Source organism: Bemisia tabaci, chromosome 3 (genome assembly GCF_918797505.1).
Source record: "Bemisia tabaci chromosome 3, PGI_BMITA_v3".
Lineage (NCBI taxonomy): Eukaryota > Metazoa > Arthropoda > Insecta > Hemiptera > Aleyrodidae > Bemisia > Bemisia tabaci.
Window position 1 is genome coordinate 24,877,153 of NC_092795.1, and position 19,420 is coordinate 24,896,572.

The 19,420-nt window shown below is 38.9% G+C and overlaps 2 protein-coding genes across 2 annotated transcripts; one reads left to right on the forward strand and one right to left on the reverse strand.

Annotated features, from left to right (window-relative positions):
* Positions 1-756: 756 nt before the first annotated feature.
* Positions 757-5,335, forward strand: REPTOR-BP (REPTOR-binding partner). Its single transcript, XM_019042489.2, has 4 exons — positions 757-974; positions 2,389-2,473; positions 2,776-2,897; positions 4,084-5,335. The coding sequence occupies exons 1-4, from the start codon at positions 927-929 to the stop codon at positions 4,180-4,182; spliced, it is 354 nt and encodes a 117-aa protein (XP_018898034.1). The 5' UTR covers positions 757-926; the 3' UTR covers positions 4,183-5,335.
* A 1,172-nt stretch (positions 5,336-6,507) lies between these two features.
* On the reverse strand, positions 6,508-15,105 carry LOC109031141 (inactive CLIP domain-containing serine protease A3). Its single transcript, XM_019042488.2, has 7 exons — positions 14,874-15,105; positions 13,541-13,641; positions 11,374-11,496; positions 10,728-10,855; positions 10,347-10,583; positions 9,645-9,846; positions 6,508-7,031 (listed from the first exon to the last, which is right to left on the reverse strand). The coding sequence occupies exons 1-7, from the start codon at positions 15,061-15,063 to the stop codon at positions 6,855-6,857; spliced, it is 1,158 nt and encodes a 385-aa protein (XP_018898033.2). The 5' UTR covers positions 15,064-15,105; the 3' UTR covers positions 6,508-6,854.
* Between the last annotated feature and the right edge of the window lie 4,315 nt (positions 15,106-19,420).

Genomic DNA, 19,420 nt, shown 5'->3' on the forward strand with positions numbered 1-19,420 from the left:
CATGCCATGCCATTCTCTGAGGAAGGCGTCATATCGACGATGGAGCTGCAGAAATGCGTATCTCGGCTTGCGGCGTCGCTGACTTCCAGTCATGTATACTTATTTTTTACAAAAGAAGATATTGAACGTTTTTTCTGAGAATGTCGGTGATTTTCTTCTCTACGTGAAGACCATGCTGTGAAAAGTCGAAGCAATGATGTTGGTTTGGCCTCCCTTTAAGAAGTAAAATAGCCTCAGCCTCAGCCTGATTCAGGATATTTCGTTGTTCTTTAAACGAAATAATGTAGCTCTACTTCAACGTTGCAAAATTTCCACTCGAAAATATAAGTTTGAACAGAAAATTGCTTAACATGAATAAAATTTGGAACAGAAATTGCTCTATTTCTGCAATAATCGCCTCTAAACGCGCACCCGATTTTACTAAGCTACCAAATTAACGTGAGAGAGAAAGAAGAAATTCAATTTCAGAATGACCACTTGAAAATGTAATTGATATGTTAGATCCAGTGCAAATGAAGTCTACGGTGTTGTGCGGCATTTTGAATTGAGCGGTAGAATTTCATAAAAATTGGCGCGCGCGCGGGAACCGATACTGGCCAATGTGAACGCGTGATTTACTTCCAAGCGTGATGTGAGGCCACCCATTGGCTAGCGCAATTTCCCCCTGAGAGAATGATTCCCTCCCGTCTATTTCCCCTCCGCAACGCAAACGACCTTCACGGAATGAGGTCACGTGATCATACGTCATCATTACCCCTTCACAACAAAAACAAACGAAATCAAAACAAAATGCCTGTGTATTTGTATTATCACTGTTAAGTTCAAGGTTGAGACTTCTCTGATCGTTTTTCTCTTGAAATGTGTGAAATTTTCTCTCGATTCAGTGTATTTTAATATCAATTGATTGCAAGCAGGAATCGTGCACGATGGAGATAGACGAATCTTTCCTAGGAACCCCAGACTTCGATGATATGGTGAGTGAGTTGGCCCAGGGGCCCAGAAACTGCGACGCATTTCGCCGTTTCCGAAGCCTGACTCGGGAGACCACGTTTCTTTTCCTCGACTAAACTTTTCCCGTATTTACTCTTTTATCTTTATCGATTACTTGTGTCTAAGATTGGAATTTGATCCCTGTCCCTGTTACTTACTTTGTGATTACGAACTTTTAAATCCAATCGTCTGAAAATCACTGCAGTGTTTTCATGGCTGCATGACAGTATGCATTTGTACTCCTTGTTCGTGTGAAATTTTGCCATTCTCAATCATGTCGATGCTGTGAATGCCCAATTTTTGGCTAAACCGAACTCAATACATGTTTAACATAGCCCTCAAGTTCCTGCAATCGTCTCTGATATAGTACAATAAGTACTCACATCAGTTAAGTTTATCGGTGTATAATTTCTCTTCGTAAGCAACTACACTGTCTCCATCCCAAGGCGAATAAAGGAGGGTGGTCGCATTTCGAGTTGAGCCGCCATTTAAAAGGCCGTGACGCGCAGAGGATACATGCTTTGCCATGCAATCAGGATGTACCCAAAAAGTTCCCGATGCCAAGTGATGTCAAGAGGGTACGAAATGCGACTACCATTCTTTATCCGCCTTGCCTCCATCCAGTAGCAGTTCACAAAGAACTGAGCTAAATATGATTGTCGGTGGATATGTCAAACAGTGAGTTATGTATGACAGCCGAAAGTAAACAACTGCCAGCTTATCTGATGCTAAATGAACTCTGGTTCATCCTGAAACAGCATCGCCAAGTTTATTATGACTCTGATTGTGCTATTCGTAGTTTTAATTAAGCATTGTACAAGTATTACCTGACTTGCACAAATTTATATTAGGAGAAGTGTATTCTTGAACTCCTATTGATCATGGACCAATGTATCAAAATGGTGACAAATGGACTTCCCACTTCTATTCTGTTGATCAGAAGAATAAAATGCTGTTATATTGTGTGGACTATTATTCATTATGATAATGCGAGTTGGCTAAAAGGTTTCTGAAGGGTAATTTTCTCTCTTCAAGTTTTTGTAGAATAAGTACCCACAATCTACAGCACATGACGAGGGTGAAACTCCCAAACCATGTATCTTGTTTCCTGTGTTTAAAAATCTCCATTTCCATTTTAGTTTTTTAAAGGGGAAAAAATCAACTTATACCTTGAGCTTTTCACAGAATTTTCCTCGCGCAGAGGAGAAAAATCACGGAAATGTTTAGGAATAGATACTAATTACTTCTTCATGTGAAAAAATAAGTACGACAAGAAACCTGCTACAACGCAAAGCGAGATACATGGTTTTGGAGTTTCACCGTCGATGAGTAAAAAGTTGTTATACCTTTAGCATTCAAGTATTAGTTAACATGAGTTTTGGTTTATACCTATTGCAGGCTCAAGACGTCAAAGAGAGTTCAAGGCGTGGTCGCAAACCTGGTAGGAAGGCTGCGGAAAAACTGGATATGAAGGCTAAACTTGGTGAGTTATGGAACTTCAGTTTGTACATTTTCAAAGTTCCTCCTGAAAGTTAAACTCTGTAATTTGCACAACTGCAGAAGTTTTTCATTATCATGACATGCCAAACTCTAGAATCTTTTATCCGTATGATTGTATGCCACATGGAGCAAGAAGGAAGTTAAACTTTAATAAGAAAGTTCTACCTCTATCCACAAGCATGATTAGATTATTATTCTTACCTTTTCTGCAGAATAAAACTGTAGTATACAGTTATTTAGTTGATGGCCTAACTAATTATTCACTCCTTTCTTTTTCTTTTTCAGAGCGCAGCAGACAAAGTGCCAAAGAGTGCAGAGCCAGGAAAAAGCTGAGGTATCAATATCTTGAAGATCTAGTTGCCGAGAGAGAGAAAGCAGTTTTTGCTCTGAGGCAAGAGCTTGAAAAGGTATCTTCCCAATCCACGGTATCATCTTTGACTAGTTTTGGCAAAATTTGATTTGCCTTTAAAATCAGCAGAGCTAAAATTCATTTATCTAATGCATGCAAGTCCATTTGTAACCAATTAAGGAAGCTACAGGCCGATGGTTGAAATTTTGTGTTGGCTAGAAAAATTAAGACTAAGCTGAAAGAAGCTTTGTGATTGGTCAGTCATATCAGTTGAGTTTTTCTGATAACTCTTTATTGGACTGGATAATAAACCACTGAGTAAGGTACGGAATCAAGTAATCTGATACGTATTCCCTCTTCAAAATTTCACGCAAAACACAATTGGCACACCAAAAATCACTAAAAAATTTTCCTAATTAAGATAGGTATCAACGTTTTCATTCAGCGCTGGTTATGAAAAATTTGAATGTCACACTTATAAGAAAAACCAGAATTTACTTGAATCCATTTGTGGTTCACAATAGTTTTGGTAGGTTCCTTAATGAAGCAAAGTTCCTGCCCTGTCTAGTGTTGCTCAGAGCGTCCACAATGTGTAACAGCTAGGTGAATCGCCAAGATTAAAGTTGCGGTTGTTTCATACCACCGACAAGGTGAAATCTTATTCTCATGGTTAGGAGATACTTTTATTAATTTTTGTTGAAAAATCGTGTTCCATGTGAAATTTCAATGAGAAAACATAAATTATAATGCTTAAATTAGCACATTATTTAATGGTTCCTTTAGCTGCAGGAGCTTCCAAAATGAGTGTAAGACGTACTCAGGTACTTAGGTTCATTAATGGCTTGGTATCACTTAATGTGTATCGCAATTTCATTAAAACATTGTAATTGGAGGATTAATTTGATCCTGGAAAATCCGGTTCGATAAAATCCTTCATCAAAGAATATTATGGATAGTTAATTTTAGCAATGGAAAATCTTGCAAATTCACTTTTTGATTTGTGTACCTCAATCATAACAAAAGAGTTGCAAAGTTGTAGTGAGGACAGTTTCTTTAATATTTGCTGCAGATAAAAAGCTTTTATGAGTGACAGAAATTTTACAAGTTCTCCAGAAATGATATCTCAATTTAACTATCAATTACCGCTAAACCAAAACTACAATGCACTCAAAATATTCTAGTAAAAATAGCTGAATAAATTATTCTTTACCATTCATGTAACTTCTTTTCTTATGTTTTTTCAGTACAGGATATGGATTCATGAAATCAGTGAAGGGAAGATACCTGAAGGTTTTCATCTTTTCATCGAAGAAATGGGGTGCATAAAGCATGAAAGCCACTGAGTTCCTGTACTTGTTGTTTACTTATCAGTGTTGAATGCATGAGAATCCGGAAATGACAGAAGGATAGAGGTAAACACCTTTATATTCTAAGGGGGAAAAAGTCATTGTCTATTAAATTATTTAATTTTCTTAATGTCCTCAGTATTTTGCCTCATAAACCATTTCTCTAAAAGAAATTTGAAATCAATGAGCACTCTACTTTACCTGGATCTTTTTTGCATCAAAAAGATTATCCTTTTTCGTAAGGCATGTATTTCTTTTTTGCCAATAAATCAAAACGATATGGAACAAAATAAGCATTTTTATACAATAAAGTATTCAGAAACTATGAAATACTTTTTGTGCTAAGGAACCATCATTTCTGACCTATTCATACGCAGGTAAATTAATGGCACATTTAGTGTTTCCAAAGTGAAGCAGAAACAATGGTTCGTTTTTGAAAATTATTGTCAATGTAATTTTTATTAACTTGAAAACTTTTCAACGTTTTACTTTACAATAAATTATCAGATGTGTCTAAAAAATGAAATCATTTCTACCAGACCATTCAGGAGACCTACCTCTAATCAATGTAAGTTGTTCAAGAGACACTGTCAATGAACTTATCTTTGATGTACACACAAGTTGCATCATTGCCCAAAGTAGGCAAAGTCTCTCAAGTACAAGAAAAAAAGAAAATAGCCCTTTTCTTACTCAGGCTTTCCTCGAACCTATTGAAAATGATTCTTTTAGGCAGTCTGTAAGATGACATGATGTACCTTTTGGAGCCCTGCAAGATGGCTTTAGGATTATCCTAAGGATACTTCAAAGAGATTTTAAAGAAGAAATGCTATCGTAAAATTATCTGACAATGAGGCAACAAAGTACAGTGAAATTAGAATGTGTGGCTTCTTTAATACAAATTTGCCTATTAGTACTCATTGGTTGTGTCCAAACTTAACTGAAGTAATACGTTGTTTGAAATTACAGCAAATCAAGTTTCAGGGATGCAGAAACTTCTCGACCACTTGGTCAGCAAGTTCCTTATACAAGAATGGTGAAAACCAGTTTTAAAAATCGGAGGCAATAGCATAAAGTTTTTCTTATTTTTCTTAAAATCTCACCAACTTGGAAAAAAGCAAAAAAAATTCTTATTATGAAGGTCTTGAGGGGGGGGGGGGGGAATAAGGACCATCTTGAAAAGAGGCCAAGAATGTTCTGCATCCCTTGCAGGTTTGACACTAAATGTTTCTTGATGTGTTGAAAAGCTGTAACCCAAAGTTTAAAAGGGTATTTTATTAATTCGTGTCCTCGTGCAATCGGAGTAATTTCTAACTAGCGTCTCCCACAGCTAACTGTCGAACAAATATGCTTTGATATCGGGAAAGCTCGTAACTACCTCTAAGTATATCTGTCCAATCATTTGTGTTTTTTATGCTCTGAAAATATTTAACACGTTAATGTCTTTAATTACTGGATAATCTAGTGGATAAATTCCTTAAATGCTCTTGTATTGATTTATTGCCACCAAATCCCACCTCAAAAATTTTAAGTTGCACAACATAAAAAGTACCTTACCTGTAATAAACTTACAGAAAAAAAAGTCCGGATTATCTACGGTAACTCCTTGCTTAACCTGTTTGCACCTGAATAGCCATAATTCTACGTAATCAAACCTGCTAGGCTACGACTTACAAAGTCTATTAGAGCTGTGATGTATCAGGTCCATGAGTAATTTTTACATCTTCTCTATTTTCGTATGTGATTTATCAATAGTTTTTGTTACTTATTGTTTATGTGTATATTTAAGTTTACCAATATTTCATAGTATAAGTACCATACTGTGCTGTTAAAGTTGTAATTTTGTGTTAATAAATCTGAAATTTTTTTCTTACTTCTTAGCCTTCAATTTCACTTAATCCAAGTCTTCCTTTAAAAAATGGAATAATTAGAGCTAGTATTCTCAAAGATTGCTTGAAAGTACAACTGAGCTTTTTATTTTAATGCTTTGCTCTTTAGCAGAGGTGCTTTAGCATTTTAAAATTACATGAAACAAAACACCTGTGGAAGAAAAATAAAGGTAAATAACTACATTAAAAAGTAAAGTAAGTACCGAAGTATCCCAATGAGCCAGTCTCCCCAGTATTTGTTTCAAAGAATATCCTCCAAGTCCATGGCAAATTCTCCCCTCTAAAATAGTCAAGAAACGCTTTTGTCTAAATAATTTCATGTCTTTGACCAGGGCAAAAATTATTTACCTACCTGTATAATATTTGCAATCCCATAACACCAGTAGCACAGTGGGATGAACTTATCCGAAAGTGTTGAAATAAAGTTGCAATTTATTTTTAATACAATAAAGTTGTAATTTTATTCACCTTAAAAATGCAATATTTTAACATCATTTAGTCACCTTAAATGCCGCTTTTGAACTACCGGTTAAATGAGATCCATTCATAAAAGAGATGGGCAATTTGCGATGGAAAAAAAGAATAGTTTATTCCAACTTTATTGCAATAAATTTCAAAAGGAGGAGTCCCTACCATTAGTTGACAGGCAATTTACACAACAATCCTACGTAGTAGTAATGATTTTACTATGCAATCGCAATCAGTAGCAACCAACCTGTGCTACTCGAGCACTCGGCTATCTTGCCCAAGACGTTCTGATTCGACGTAAACGATCAGTTTTGATCAGTAATTTCTAACATAGTCGGTGGTTTGTTGGTTGATCCACTGGACGAAAGATGGAATGTTGACGTAGACGCCCGGAGTTTGAGGGTTTCCGCAGCCAATCCCCCACGCTACGAGCCCCGCCAAATAAAACTGACCCCTCCCACGCTCACACACCAGTGGAGATCCTCCATCGCCCTAAACAAAAAAGAAAAAAAGGAGAAATGAAAAAAAATAAAAAAGATTTTACAAAAATTGGACTTCCTCCAGGGCCGGATTAAGGGGCGTTTTAAAAAAATTAGGGGGCGGCAAATTTTGCAATTTTTTTAAATGCAGGTACAAAAAAATCGGATTCAGAAAAAAATTACAAACAAGAAAAGGTGACAAAATCTCTCATTTCCTGAGAGTTCATCAATTTATAATTTTGTCGTATTTCGGTGAAAGACTGCGCACCTTTAATTAGTTGAGTTGAGAGAGAAACCAAACACGTAATTTGGCCTGGAGCGGCGCGACTCAGAGAGAAATTGATGACGAGGACTTGAGATGAAAAGGAGAAGCCCTCGACGCAGCGGTCGGCATGTAACACATATTAGCGCCTACGAGACTGCATGAATACTTCACGCATTGCGTCAAACACAGTACGGTCAGCAGCGGTCGGCGCGGCGTGAAACGCACAGTCGCTACGAGACTACATGAATACTTCACGCATTGCGCCAAACACAGTGTGGTCAGCGCGGCATGACGGCGGAAGTTAAAATTATGAAACCACACTTATGTTTGTTCTTTCTTAATTTTTTAGTTCATTTCTTACAAATGAAAGGCCTTGTTCTCACAGAGATAGGTTTACGGAACTGAACTTTCGCGCGAAGTTCTGTGAACTTTTGCTAGTAGCTTTGACAGGGCTTACGCAAAAAATGCGTCCAACACGAGTGAACGCGTCTTATGCACCCTTCTCCCTCCGGCATGTTCACTTGATGGTTTTTATTCATGTTTCAAAATGAATGAGAAGAGGGCGGCAAAATACAGGTGGCCCATGGGCGGCAATTAAGTATAGGTAAATCCGGCCATGACTTCCTCCCTATTCAACATAGTGGATTCACTCTAAATGCTGCAAGTTATGTCGTTTCAACATATCGATGGCTGAAATGCGATATGAAGGAAAATCTCCATCACGGTGGTTCAAAATCTCCAACCCTAGTTCATTCTTTCGAAGATGAAAAAGTCAATTTTACATCTCGAAATTTATACAGAATATTCTACCAACAGAGAAAAAAGTAAACGAAGTTTTCAAGAAATCAAGTTGACTAGTTTTGCAAGAAAAAAATAGGTAGGTATAGGATGACTGGAAGCCTAGTACAACGTCGCAAACAAAGATACGTAGTTTTCTCACTTGAGCAATTGACACAGGCTCAAAAGTCTCTTTGGTTTTTCAGTATTTTATTAAGTTTGGTTTTTCTCTGAAAGTGTATCACAAAAAAGTGACTTTCCTCCAGAAAGTGAATTAAGGATAGAAATGGACGATTAATCGATAAAATACTCTTTGGTACAGGAGGATATATGAAAACATAGCACTCGTCCATAATATCATTCCTTTTATGAAACTTCGGACTTCTAAGATTAGGTACAGAAAGGACGAGTTAAGGTCTTACAGATCTTGAAGTTCAGATGCAATTTATTCACTTAAACCTTCCACATCCTTGACACAAAGGTCACCCATGTACTGGTACCGCCTACAACCTAGACTTTAAAAGCTCAAGCCTTGACTAGTTTTTGCCATGCTGCGCCTTTACTTTTCGTGACACGCAACATAACCTACAGCAAAGTTTGATTAAGTAGTGGTATCACACTGCTGTGCCATTGCTTAACAAAGTAGGTATCTTACATCCATTATTTTCAAATATTCCTGTTTACTTTAATACCCGCACAGAGTAGGGCCGGATTAAGGGGGTGGCCACATGGGCCGCGGCCCATGGCGCCAAAAGGGGGCGGCAAATTTTGCAATTTTTTTAAATGTAGGTATGCGAAAAATCGGATTCAGAAAAAAAAATTATCAATAAGAAAAGGAAACAAAATCTCTTTTTCCTGAGAGTATAGGAATTTCTAATTTTGTCATTTTTCGGTGATACAAGAGACAGCATCTTTAATTAGTCGAGTTAAGAGAGGAACTAAACACGCAATTTGGCCTGGAGAGGCGCGGCTCAGAGAGCAATGATGACGCGGACTTGAGATGAAAAGGACAAGCCCTCGGCGCGGCGGTCAACATGTATGTAACACATATTAGCGCCTACAAGACTGCATGAATACTTCAATCATTGCGCCAAACACAGTGCGGTCACGCGGTCAGGAGCGGTTGGCGTGAAACGCATAGCGCCTACAAGACTGCAGGAATACTTCACGCACGGCGCCAAACACAGTGCGATCAGCGCGGCGCGGCGGAAGTTAAAATTATTAAACCACATTTATGTTTGTTCTTTCATAATTTTTCGGTTCATTTCTTATAAATGGAGGATCTTGTCCACACAGAGATAGGTTTACGGAACTTAACTTTCGCTTCAAGTTCCGTGAAATTTTGCTAGTAGTGTTGACAGGGCTTTCGCAAGAAAATGTATCCAACACGAGTAGGTAAACGCGTCTTATGCACCTCTCCCCCTCTAGCACGTTCACTTGATGGCTTTTATTGATGTTTCATAACGAATGGGAAGGGGCGGCAAAATACAGGCGGCACATGGGCGGCAAGTAAGTAAATCCGACCCTGGCACAGAGCACAACGTTTGAAAAATAATTAATGTTCATGGTAGATAAGAAACTTACGGAGCATGCATCTTTATCCTTTTCACCGCCTGCACAGAGGAAGTTGTAGCTGTCGAAGCGGAAGAAAGGCCCAAGCCTGGTTTGACGGAGTAATCGCTCACACTCAGTGCTACTTAAGACGGTAACGTCCACTTCTTTTTGGATGGATTGGTAGCCGCTTCCTGAACCGTAACCACTCTTCCCCCATCCAGAAACCCAGCATCTGCGAACATGATCATGTCGGATTTCTGCGGTATAATGTAGGTACTTCACTTTAAAAAAACAGGAGGTCCAATAAGTGGATGCTTCAACGAAATAAGTGATGAGCTCTCGTTGACGAATTAGTTAAGAAGAAGTTAAGTCGTCGTCCTCGTTGACAAAAAAAAAGTTGAAGAAACTCGTACAGTTTAAAGGGACAAATCGTAATAAAGTAATTAATTTTTTTTTAAAAAAACTTTTTCGGGTATTCTTTCAGTAAAAATTTACGCAAAATAAAATTTACGTTTAAAAACAAATCTTAAAAGATCCACCGTAGTTATTAAACGCTTACAATGTTGAAAGAATGTTTGAAAAATTAGACTTTTTTTTAGACACTTTTACGTAAATTTTATCCTACGTTTTTACTTTAAAAAATGCAAAAAAAAGTTTCCAGAGTACGATTCTTAACAGGGGTTTTAAGATGTTTCGAAAAATGCGACGAAAAGTTTGGACGGGTTGAAATACCTCTCTCCGACGGATGAGTCATACGCTCGTGGCAAACAAACGGTGTTGATGTTCGGTGTGGTATCGTCAATAACTGCAGGGGCCGATAACTTAAGGACAGCCACGTCATTCTGCAAACCATTCTGCTCAAATTGCGGGTGGATCGTCACAACACTGATCTCCCGTTCCACTGGTGGAAATGTCTCCCTGTTAGTCATAGCATCCCACTCGCCCAACCGCACTTTCAAAGCATTCGTCCTTAACATGATAAAAAATACTTAAAATTATAGAGAGTCTAGGAATTTTTTTAGTTCACACCTTAAAAAGTTCACTTTCAAATTAAGGTCTTTACGTATAGAGACATTATGATTTATGAGTTTTGAAAAGTTAAAGTTTGCTTACCCGGCGAATGGAAGCAATTTGTGGGCGACTGTAACTACATACTGCGGATCAACCAAAGCTCCACTTCCAACATATACATTCGATTTTGTCAAAATTAATACTTGCCACGGGTATGCGCCATACGGAGCCTGTGAAAGATTTCAAAATATAATAATAAGTCAATGAAAAAACGATTGAATTTAGTTAGGTGCATGCCAATCTCTACAGTTTTGCCTGATGGGAGCGTTGGCAGCCAGGAGAACTTAAGAAGAGCAATCGTTGGATTGAGAGGGAAAATAGAAATTCAATTTAGCTCTTTTTTCTAGCCTTGCGTTTAAGTCTTCGAGAATAAGGCCGTGTGTTATTCATAACTCTCGTATAAATGAACCTGTTGTCTTTCAGATTTCAGGAGAACTCAAATGCATTCGGTAACCGAGAGATAATTTAAGTTATTTTTTCTAGCCTTGCGTTAAAGTCTCTGAGAATGACGCCGCTTAGGGAGATGTCACTCATGATATTTGCACAGATGAACCTAAGGCCTGTGAAAGTTGTTGGCACTGCTTCACCATAATGCCCCAATGTCATTATTATCGTGACTAATTCTACGTATGCGCCTTACATCCACTGTCAAAATTATGTGTCAATAACTGTACAATAGTATCCTCACCTGGCCTATGCTTCTTGCGAAGTTATTTGTTGGTAGGTAGTTCAATAATCGGGTCCCACATTGATGCTTGTTGTTCCAACAACAATACACGTAACCTGGGCTGCAGTATTTACTTGCTGGGGGCTGAAATGTATATCTTAACAATGTGAATGAACATAAAAGCAATTATCGCTATTTTTTCAATTCCGGAGAGGGACAAATTTTTGTGCACGTTATTTTAATGGTTGATTCATTTAATCGTAATAGTATTGATTGGAGGCTAGTCAGTATGCCTATTTAAAGTCGGAAAGTATACGAAGTGCAATAAAAATAAAAATATACACAAATTGATTGCGGTAGACGGCTAAAAAATTTCAACTTATCGTAAAAATCTACACATAAATATACAGGGTGTCCCAAAAGTCCGTACCCCCCCTCGTAACTTTTGAACGGTTAGAGATAGAAAAACGAAACTTTGGGAATGTTTCTATCTTAAAGGGGTCCATCTTCTAGGGGGGTCAAAATTTTTGTCCCCCCCTCAGGGGGGGGCGCGGGGGCCCCCAACTTTTTTTTTTCAAATGGTAACCCCTATCTTGTGATAATCCATCATTAGAAAGAGCATAAAAAACTAAGAATTTTGGCGCAAACCGCAAATCAATATCTTAATTTTTGACCGAGTTATGATAGGTCAAAGGTCAAATTTGACCTATTTTCAAAAAATCATATCTCCGGTTCAAATTATCGTAAAGAAAAAAATAAAACGGGAAAATTTACCAAATTGTAAGCACTTTCAAGTAAAAATCACAGAAATTACTTCAAACTAATTTTAAGGGGGTTTCGGATCCCCAAATACGTCATTTTAAAAGTCATACGATACTCTCGCGAAATGAGCCAATTTCTCCTTACTTTTCCTCAACATTATCTTGGTAAGTTCAAAGTTAGTTCAAAATTGCGTTTTCAAGTCCCCAAATTTCGAACAAAGTTTTAAAAAAAATGAAATTTAAATGGTTGAATTTAATTACCTTAAATTTCGTTCTTTGAACTTTGCTCGAAATTTGGGGACTTGAAAACGCAATTTTGAACTAATTTTGAACTTACTAAGATAATGTTGAGGAAAAGTAAGGAGAAGTTGGCTCATTTCGCGAGAGTATCGTATGACCTTTAAAATGACGTATTTGGGGATCCGAAACCCCCCTTAAAATTAGTTTGAAGTAATTTCTGTGATTTTTACTTGAAAGTGCTTACAATTTGGTAAATTTTCCCGTTTTATTTTTTTCTTTACGATAATTTGAACCGGAGATATGATTTTTTGAAAATAGGTCAAATTTGACCTTTGACCTATCATAACTCGGTCAAAAATTAAGATATTGATTTGCGGTTTGCGCCAAAATTCTTAGTTTTTTATGCTCTTTCTAATGATGGATTATCACAAGATAGGGGTTACCATTTGGAAAAAAAAAGTTGGGGGCCCCCGCGCCCCCCCTGAGGGGGGGACAAAAATTTTGACCCCCCCTAGAAGATGGACCCCTTTAAGATAGAAACATTCCCAAAGTTTCGTTTTTCTATCTCTAACCGTTCAAAAGTTACGAGGGGGGGTACGGACTTTAGGGACACCCTGTACAATATTCGTAAACTGTTTCCGAAGTCAGTTATAAACGAGCAGACGTTTTGCTTCATCTCGGGGTACAATATTTACAATTATTCTTGAACTAAAGCTTTAATAACATACCAGAGAATCCCAATTAAGTGATAGTTCCTCTGAGTAGTGATAAAATTACCGACGTAATGGTAAAATTATCAGTCCACGAAGAATAATACCAGTACCTATTATTGGTTATGATAACTATCAATTGGACTGCATTTTGCAAAAAGGAACCACTATCTTCGGCTCTCCCATAAAAGCACTTATCTGCATAGGGAAACCAATGGTATGTATGTTGTTTCTGAAATGGGCCAGAAATAGTGGTTCCTTATTGCAAAATGTAATCCAATTGAGCGTTCATGCGGAATACCATGGTCATTTTGATCTGTCTTTTTGCGGAGTAATATTTTGTACGGAAAATATTATACTGGGCATTACTATGAGAAATTCTCATTCGCAAATCGCGTTAATTTGTTAAAATATTTGAGACGTCACAAAGCGAGACACGTGATCTCATAACTGTACTATCAACTTGAATTAATTTACCGTCACAATCCGAACATCCAGTTGTCCTGACGAGAGGTCTGACGATGACTGTTGGCACAAATAAGCTGGTTGGCAGTAACAATTCTTGTTTCCATCATAGCCTGCAAGGAAAAAGTTTAAAATGACCGTCTCTTTGGCTCATTGAAAAAACGCAAAGCGATTTGATAAATTAAACCATATCGCAAATCAAGTGAGTTAGGGTTGAATTCACAATTGCTGCTTAAATTTTAATGGTCATAAGATTTGCATTCGTTAGGGAGGCTTAACGTCGAAGGAACAACTATGAACATCACTCTAAGGCTTTAGAGGTACGTTGGTATTTTTGTGCAGCACGACTCGCAGTAGATAGTAACGCCTCATAATGTAGCTATTCCTTGCTCCTTGGCTGCTCACGTTGCATACACGAAAAATTGAAGGCGCTTTCACTTACCCACGCAGCGACGCAAATGCATGATTAATGGTTGTTAAACTCTAAAAATCATACATATATTGAAGCTAAACACAGAATAAAATGCAAAATATGCAACACATAATGAAAATACTGAACTTGATGGAAAACAAAAATGACGACATTTTTGGTTTCACTCGTGTTTTTGCATTTAATTTCAAAATTTATTGAATATTTTCGTTATTCTGCCGTAAACACCAGTTAAGGCGCTTGGAGGACAAAGCGCATAAGTGCAGTTTTTGCTGTTTCGAGAAATTTATGTGTGAAGTTTCGAAATTACGGATTTTCATGGTGGAAAGAAAGTTCAAACCGACTTTTTGATGCTTGAAAATTGGAATTTGGTAGCGAATTTTTCACAGATGATGCAGTAAGACTAGTTTTACTTGAAATCATTGATATCTCAATAATTTAAAAAATTGCACTTATGCGCCTTGTCCTCCAATTCCCTCAATTATTTCCGACTTTTAGGTCAATGTGGTCTTATTCTCCAACTTTCCTCGGTCTTCTGTGACTCTTTCCCCTGACTCCCCAAGAGTATTTGGACCGCGTTGAACAGAAAGGAACCAAGCCACATCAGCTATTGCCAAATTTAATCGGGCAATTTAATTTTTTACATGAAAACGGTTGTGCGGATTTTTGTGCAAATTTTAGTGAATTTTTTCCATAATACAAAGCAAATTCCTTAAAATTTTCAAGGGAAGCCGCACGAACGTTCTCTCGTGAAAAATAAAATTTCCCTGTTCAATTTGGCAATAGCTGATGTGGCTTGGTTCCTTTTTGTTTAACGCGGTCCATTTTTTACTGTCGCCATCCTGTCAAATTCCAGTCGGGGAAGAAGGAGAGTAACTTACGCTGCTCTAGTAATAGCGATTGAACGGGACGCACCGAATTTCTGGCGGGACGCCCTGTCGTTGGGGGAGACGGCGACGTCGAAGATGATGCGGAAGAGGGATCCGATGAGGGAGGTAGTGTCCTCCTCGGGGAGGAACGCCGTGATGGCGGCAACCCGCCAGACGCCGATGAGGAGCCACGCGGGCACGCACGACCGCGACACTGCTCCACCGGAGACTCGCATTTTCGGCCGACTGCCGAGTCGCCCGCCGCCGGGAATCCACCGGGAATTTTAAGCAGGCCTTGGTCGGGCTCCCGAGCCGGGAGCTTCCGCCCGACAAACGGGAACAATTAGTCTTCGAGAAACTGATCGCTTACTCATACGCGCACAGTGGGATTCCTAGGCGAGAGCAAGGCACGGTTGAAAAATAATTTTTTTTTTTTTTTTTTTTTTTTTTTTTTTTTTTTTTTTTTTTAAGTTATTTGAGGTCTTTAATATATTTGAGGATTCTGCAACCCTATAAACATGGTTGTGTACCTATGACAATAAAAACACACTAAAATACAAAAACAAATGGGTATACAAGGCTATAGAGGATAAATAAACAACCAGGACGTTTCGGGCCAATTACATGCCCATTCTCAACTGGAACAAAAGCTAAAAAATGTAAAAATTAGAACAAGAAAATGAGCATGCAACTGACCGAGGTAGGAATCAGTGCAAACTGAATTAATTGGCCCTGGAGCAATTGGCCCGAAACGTCCTGGTTGTTTATTTATCCTCTATAGCCTTGTATACCCATTTGTTTTTGTATTTTAGAGTGTTTTTATTGTTGTCTGCATTCGGGCTATTGCATCTCTCGCTCTCTTATCACTGTGTACCTATGTTTATAGGCGGATCCAAGAGGGGCGTAAGGCGTACGCCCCCCCCCCTCCCCGTCCTTGTTGGCCCGAAAAACGTGGAAATGCCCCTGAAAGGTATTCCACACCCCCTGACTCTCTCGGTGGATATGGAGGGAAGGAAGGGGAGTAAAAAAACTGCATATCAGTTTTCTATCGAAGAAAATAAATTAATAAATGAGGGCCTTGAAGGACAAAGCGCATAAGTGCAGTTTTTGAAAAAAAATTGAGATTATTCATGAACTCAACTAAAACTAGTTTGAAAGTATATTATGTAAAAAATTCACAACTAAAATCCAGTTTAAACTTCCTCTCTGCTACAAGGATCCATGTAATTTCGGAACTTTAAACACGTATTTCTTGAAATGGCGAAAACTGCACTTATGCGCCTTGTCCTCCAGGCCCCTCAAATCATGACTTGCGACGCCCCAGTCCAAGATGTAACGTAAAAAATGAGAGATATCTTTAGCTAAAGTACCTATCCAACAATTCATTTTATTTTCATCTTAAGACTGTGTCCGGGGCTCACCCGGTTTTGTTCCACTGAGTGTTGCGTGCTTCAAGAAAAGCGAATTGGTCTCGGTGTCAGTCCGTTTTCGCGGTAATCGGAATAAGTGGATAAATTGCGAGGATTTGCCCTTGGAGCGCTCAAAATTGACCTATGCGCAAAATACTATGCAGATATGAGATCCTCCTATTCAAGACTGATCATTGAATAGAATTTCGCAAAAACACCAAGCACTTTTTTAAGGTTTTTTGTGAATTTCTGAAGCCCCCGCTCAAACCTTCGAACAATTTTTGCCTTCTCTTGGATTTCACGGTATTGCGACGCTTCCAGTCTTTATATTACACAAACAGAACTGGGTATGTAGTATGGACCGAACGTAGAATCATACCGCGTGTAATGTTCAGTGGCGTGGCGTGCTTTGCGATATATCGATTGATCTGTCATTTAAACCTATGGAAAAGGATCGATTAATAGGGTGTTCGCAGCGAACACCTTAATAATCGATTCTTTACCATAGTTTTAAATGGCATAATAATCGATACATCGCAATTCACGCCACGCCACTGGGAATGTAATGTCCATTACGGAATCGGATCCTTGTCTCCTTCGATGGATACACAGAATACCTTTATAGAAAGACCACATAAGGACACAGAAAAATGGTAGGGACTCTGGACTGTAGGGGGCTGTTGCTGACCTTTGACGGTTATTACCCTGGAAAAAGGAGGCCATCGGGCTGATTATTGAAATCGATAGACAAAGCAATAGACAAAGAGGACAAAGAGAAAATTGAATTCTACACTGAAAAAAATGGTAGTCCATACTGCTTGGAAAATCTAAGGTGTGAACTGCTCGCATATACGGTCTGGCTTTCACGACTAGAGCATAGATGTGCCGTAAACAAGTCGTGTATGGAAAAGCATGTGTATGAACTGGATTGCATTTTGCAAAAAGGAACCACTAGCATTGCAATGATGCTAAGATTGTGCAACTTCATCTTTTGCAATAAAATTGCGGAAATCGTGAAAAACTATGAAATTTAGATGGTAATTTTTGTCTTAAATTTACAGTTTTTAGCGAGTAAAATAGAAACTATTAATGGAAAGTCGGGGTTTTCCTCCAAGACAAAAGAAGTTGCACAATCTTGGCAACATTGCAATGCTAGTGGTTCCTTTTTGCAAAATGCAATCCAAATTACCGTTCATACGATTTTGACGCTGGGTTCATACGGTATGGACGCTAGGTCCATACGGTATAGACGCTATGGGTCCATACGATGTAAGACGCTGGGTCCACACGGTATGGACTCAGAGTACATACTCTTCGTATGTAATATTTGTTCATACTAAAATGAACTCTATCTCTATTCATAGGTCGGCATCAAATTTTTCACAGTCCGTATGTGGGCCCGGCCCATAATTTATGAAGCGTGAGTGCACACATTATTTTCAGTGTATAACAACCACCCGTTTCAACTAATAGGATCGCTCCATTTGCCCTTCGCGTCTTCCTCGTCCAACGCTTTTCCTATCAATTTTAATAATTAGCCCCCAGGCCGATCCCAGAAAACTTTTCTAGCTATGCCCATGCATGCTAATAAAAACTCTTTTTTTTGTAATTTTAAATCATCTGCAAACAACAAACGCCATTTGTTTTGGATTCTAAGAGGTCCATACTCGTAAGGAGCGGCGATTCTGAGAAGTTCGCAACTTAATTATTCCTAGCAGGGCCGGATTAAGGGGGTGGCCACATGGGCCGCGGCCCATGGCGGCAAATCTATAGGGGGCGGCAAATTTTGAAATTTTTTTAAATGTTGGTATAGAAAATTCGAATTTAGAAAAAAAATTACGAACGAGAAAAGGCGACAAAATCTCTAATTTTCTGAGAGTATAGTAATTTCTACTTTTGTCGTCTTTCAGTGATACAAGAGACAGCACCTTTAATTAGTCGAGTTAAGGGAGAAACCAAACACGCAATTTGGCCTGGAACGGCGTGACTCAGAGAGAAACGATGACGAGGACTTGAGATGAAAAGGAGAAGCCCTCGGCGCGGCGATTGGCATGTAACACATATTAGCCCCCACATGATTGCACAAATACTTCACGCATTGCGGCAAACACAGTGCGTTCAGCAGCGGTCGGCGTGAAACTCATAACGCCTACAAGACTGTCGGAATACTTCACGCGTTGCGCCAAACACAGTGCGGTCTGCGCGGCGCGGCGGCAGAAGTTAAAATCATTAATCCACATTTATGTCTGTTCTTTCATAATTTTTTCGTTCATTTCTTATGAATGGAAGACCTTGTCTACACAGAGATAGGTTTACGAGACTTAACTTTCGCGCAAAGTTCCGTGAACTTTTGCTAGTGGTGTTGGCAGAGCTTTCCAAAAAAATGTGTTCAACACAAGTGAACGCGTCTTATGCACCCCTCTCCCACTGGCACGTTCATTTGATGGTTTTTATTGATGTTTCAAAACGAATGAGAAGGGGGCGGCAAAATATAGGCGGCGCACGGGCGGCAAGTAGGTAAATCCGGCCCTGATTCCTAGTCCATTTATACGTATGTAAAACAATCGATTTATGGTGAGGCAGCTTGCCTCGGCTAAAATCGATATATTTAATGGATTTAAATGGATGAAAAACAACGTTGCCAACTTGCAAAATCGCCACTGGGCATATGATCGCCGAGTCATTAAGAAATGGAGCCTTTGGTGTCTTTGTCCGTACTTTCACCATGCACAAACGCTCTCTTCAAATAATTACGGTCCCATTTTGTGCATTTTTCCTCTTTCGTTTCCGTACACCGAATAACTGCCTCAAAATGACGTGATGTTTAAAAGATACAGCTCGACTTTCGACTAGTTCCACAAACTGCGGTCCGACCGAGATTGCGTGTGTTTATGTGCGACTCATCCGTGGAATATTAATAAGTAAAAATTGGAGGTTCGTAATTACAGCTTCATTATCTTCATTGTGTCTTCGCGGCAACGTCATTGCAAGGCTGCCCGATCTCACGGAAATCACCGAGATTGAATGGCGAGTCGTGACGGCAATCTCTAACACTTGACAAAGTGGATCGTCTGTCATTCGGTTGAGGAGAGATCGTTTCTTTCTCTGATTGGAACTGCAAAACCACTTACTTGACGTACTTTTTCTCCATGTTTTCAGCCGAAACAAAACGAGTAATTCACAT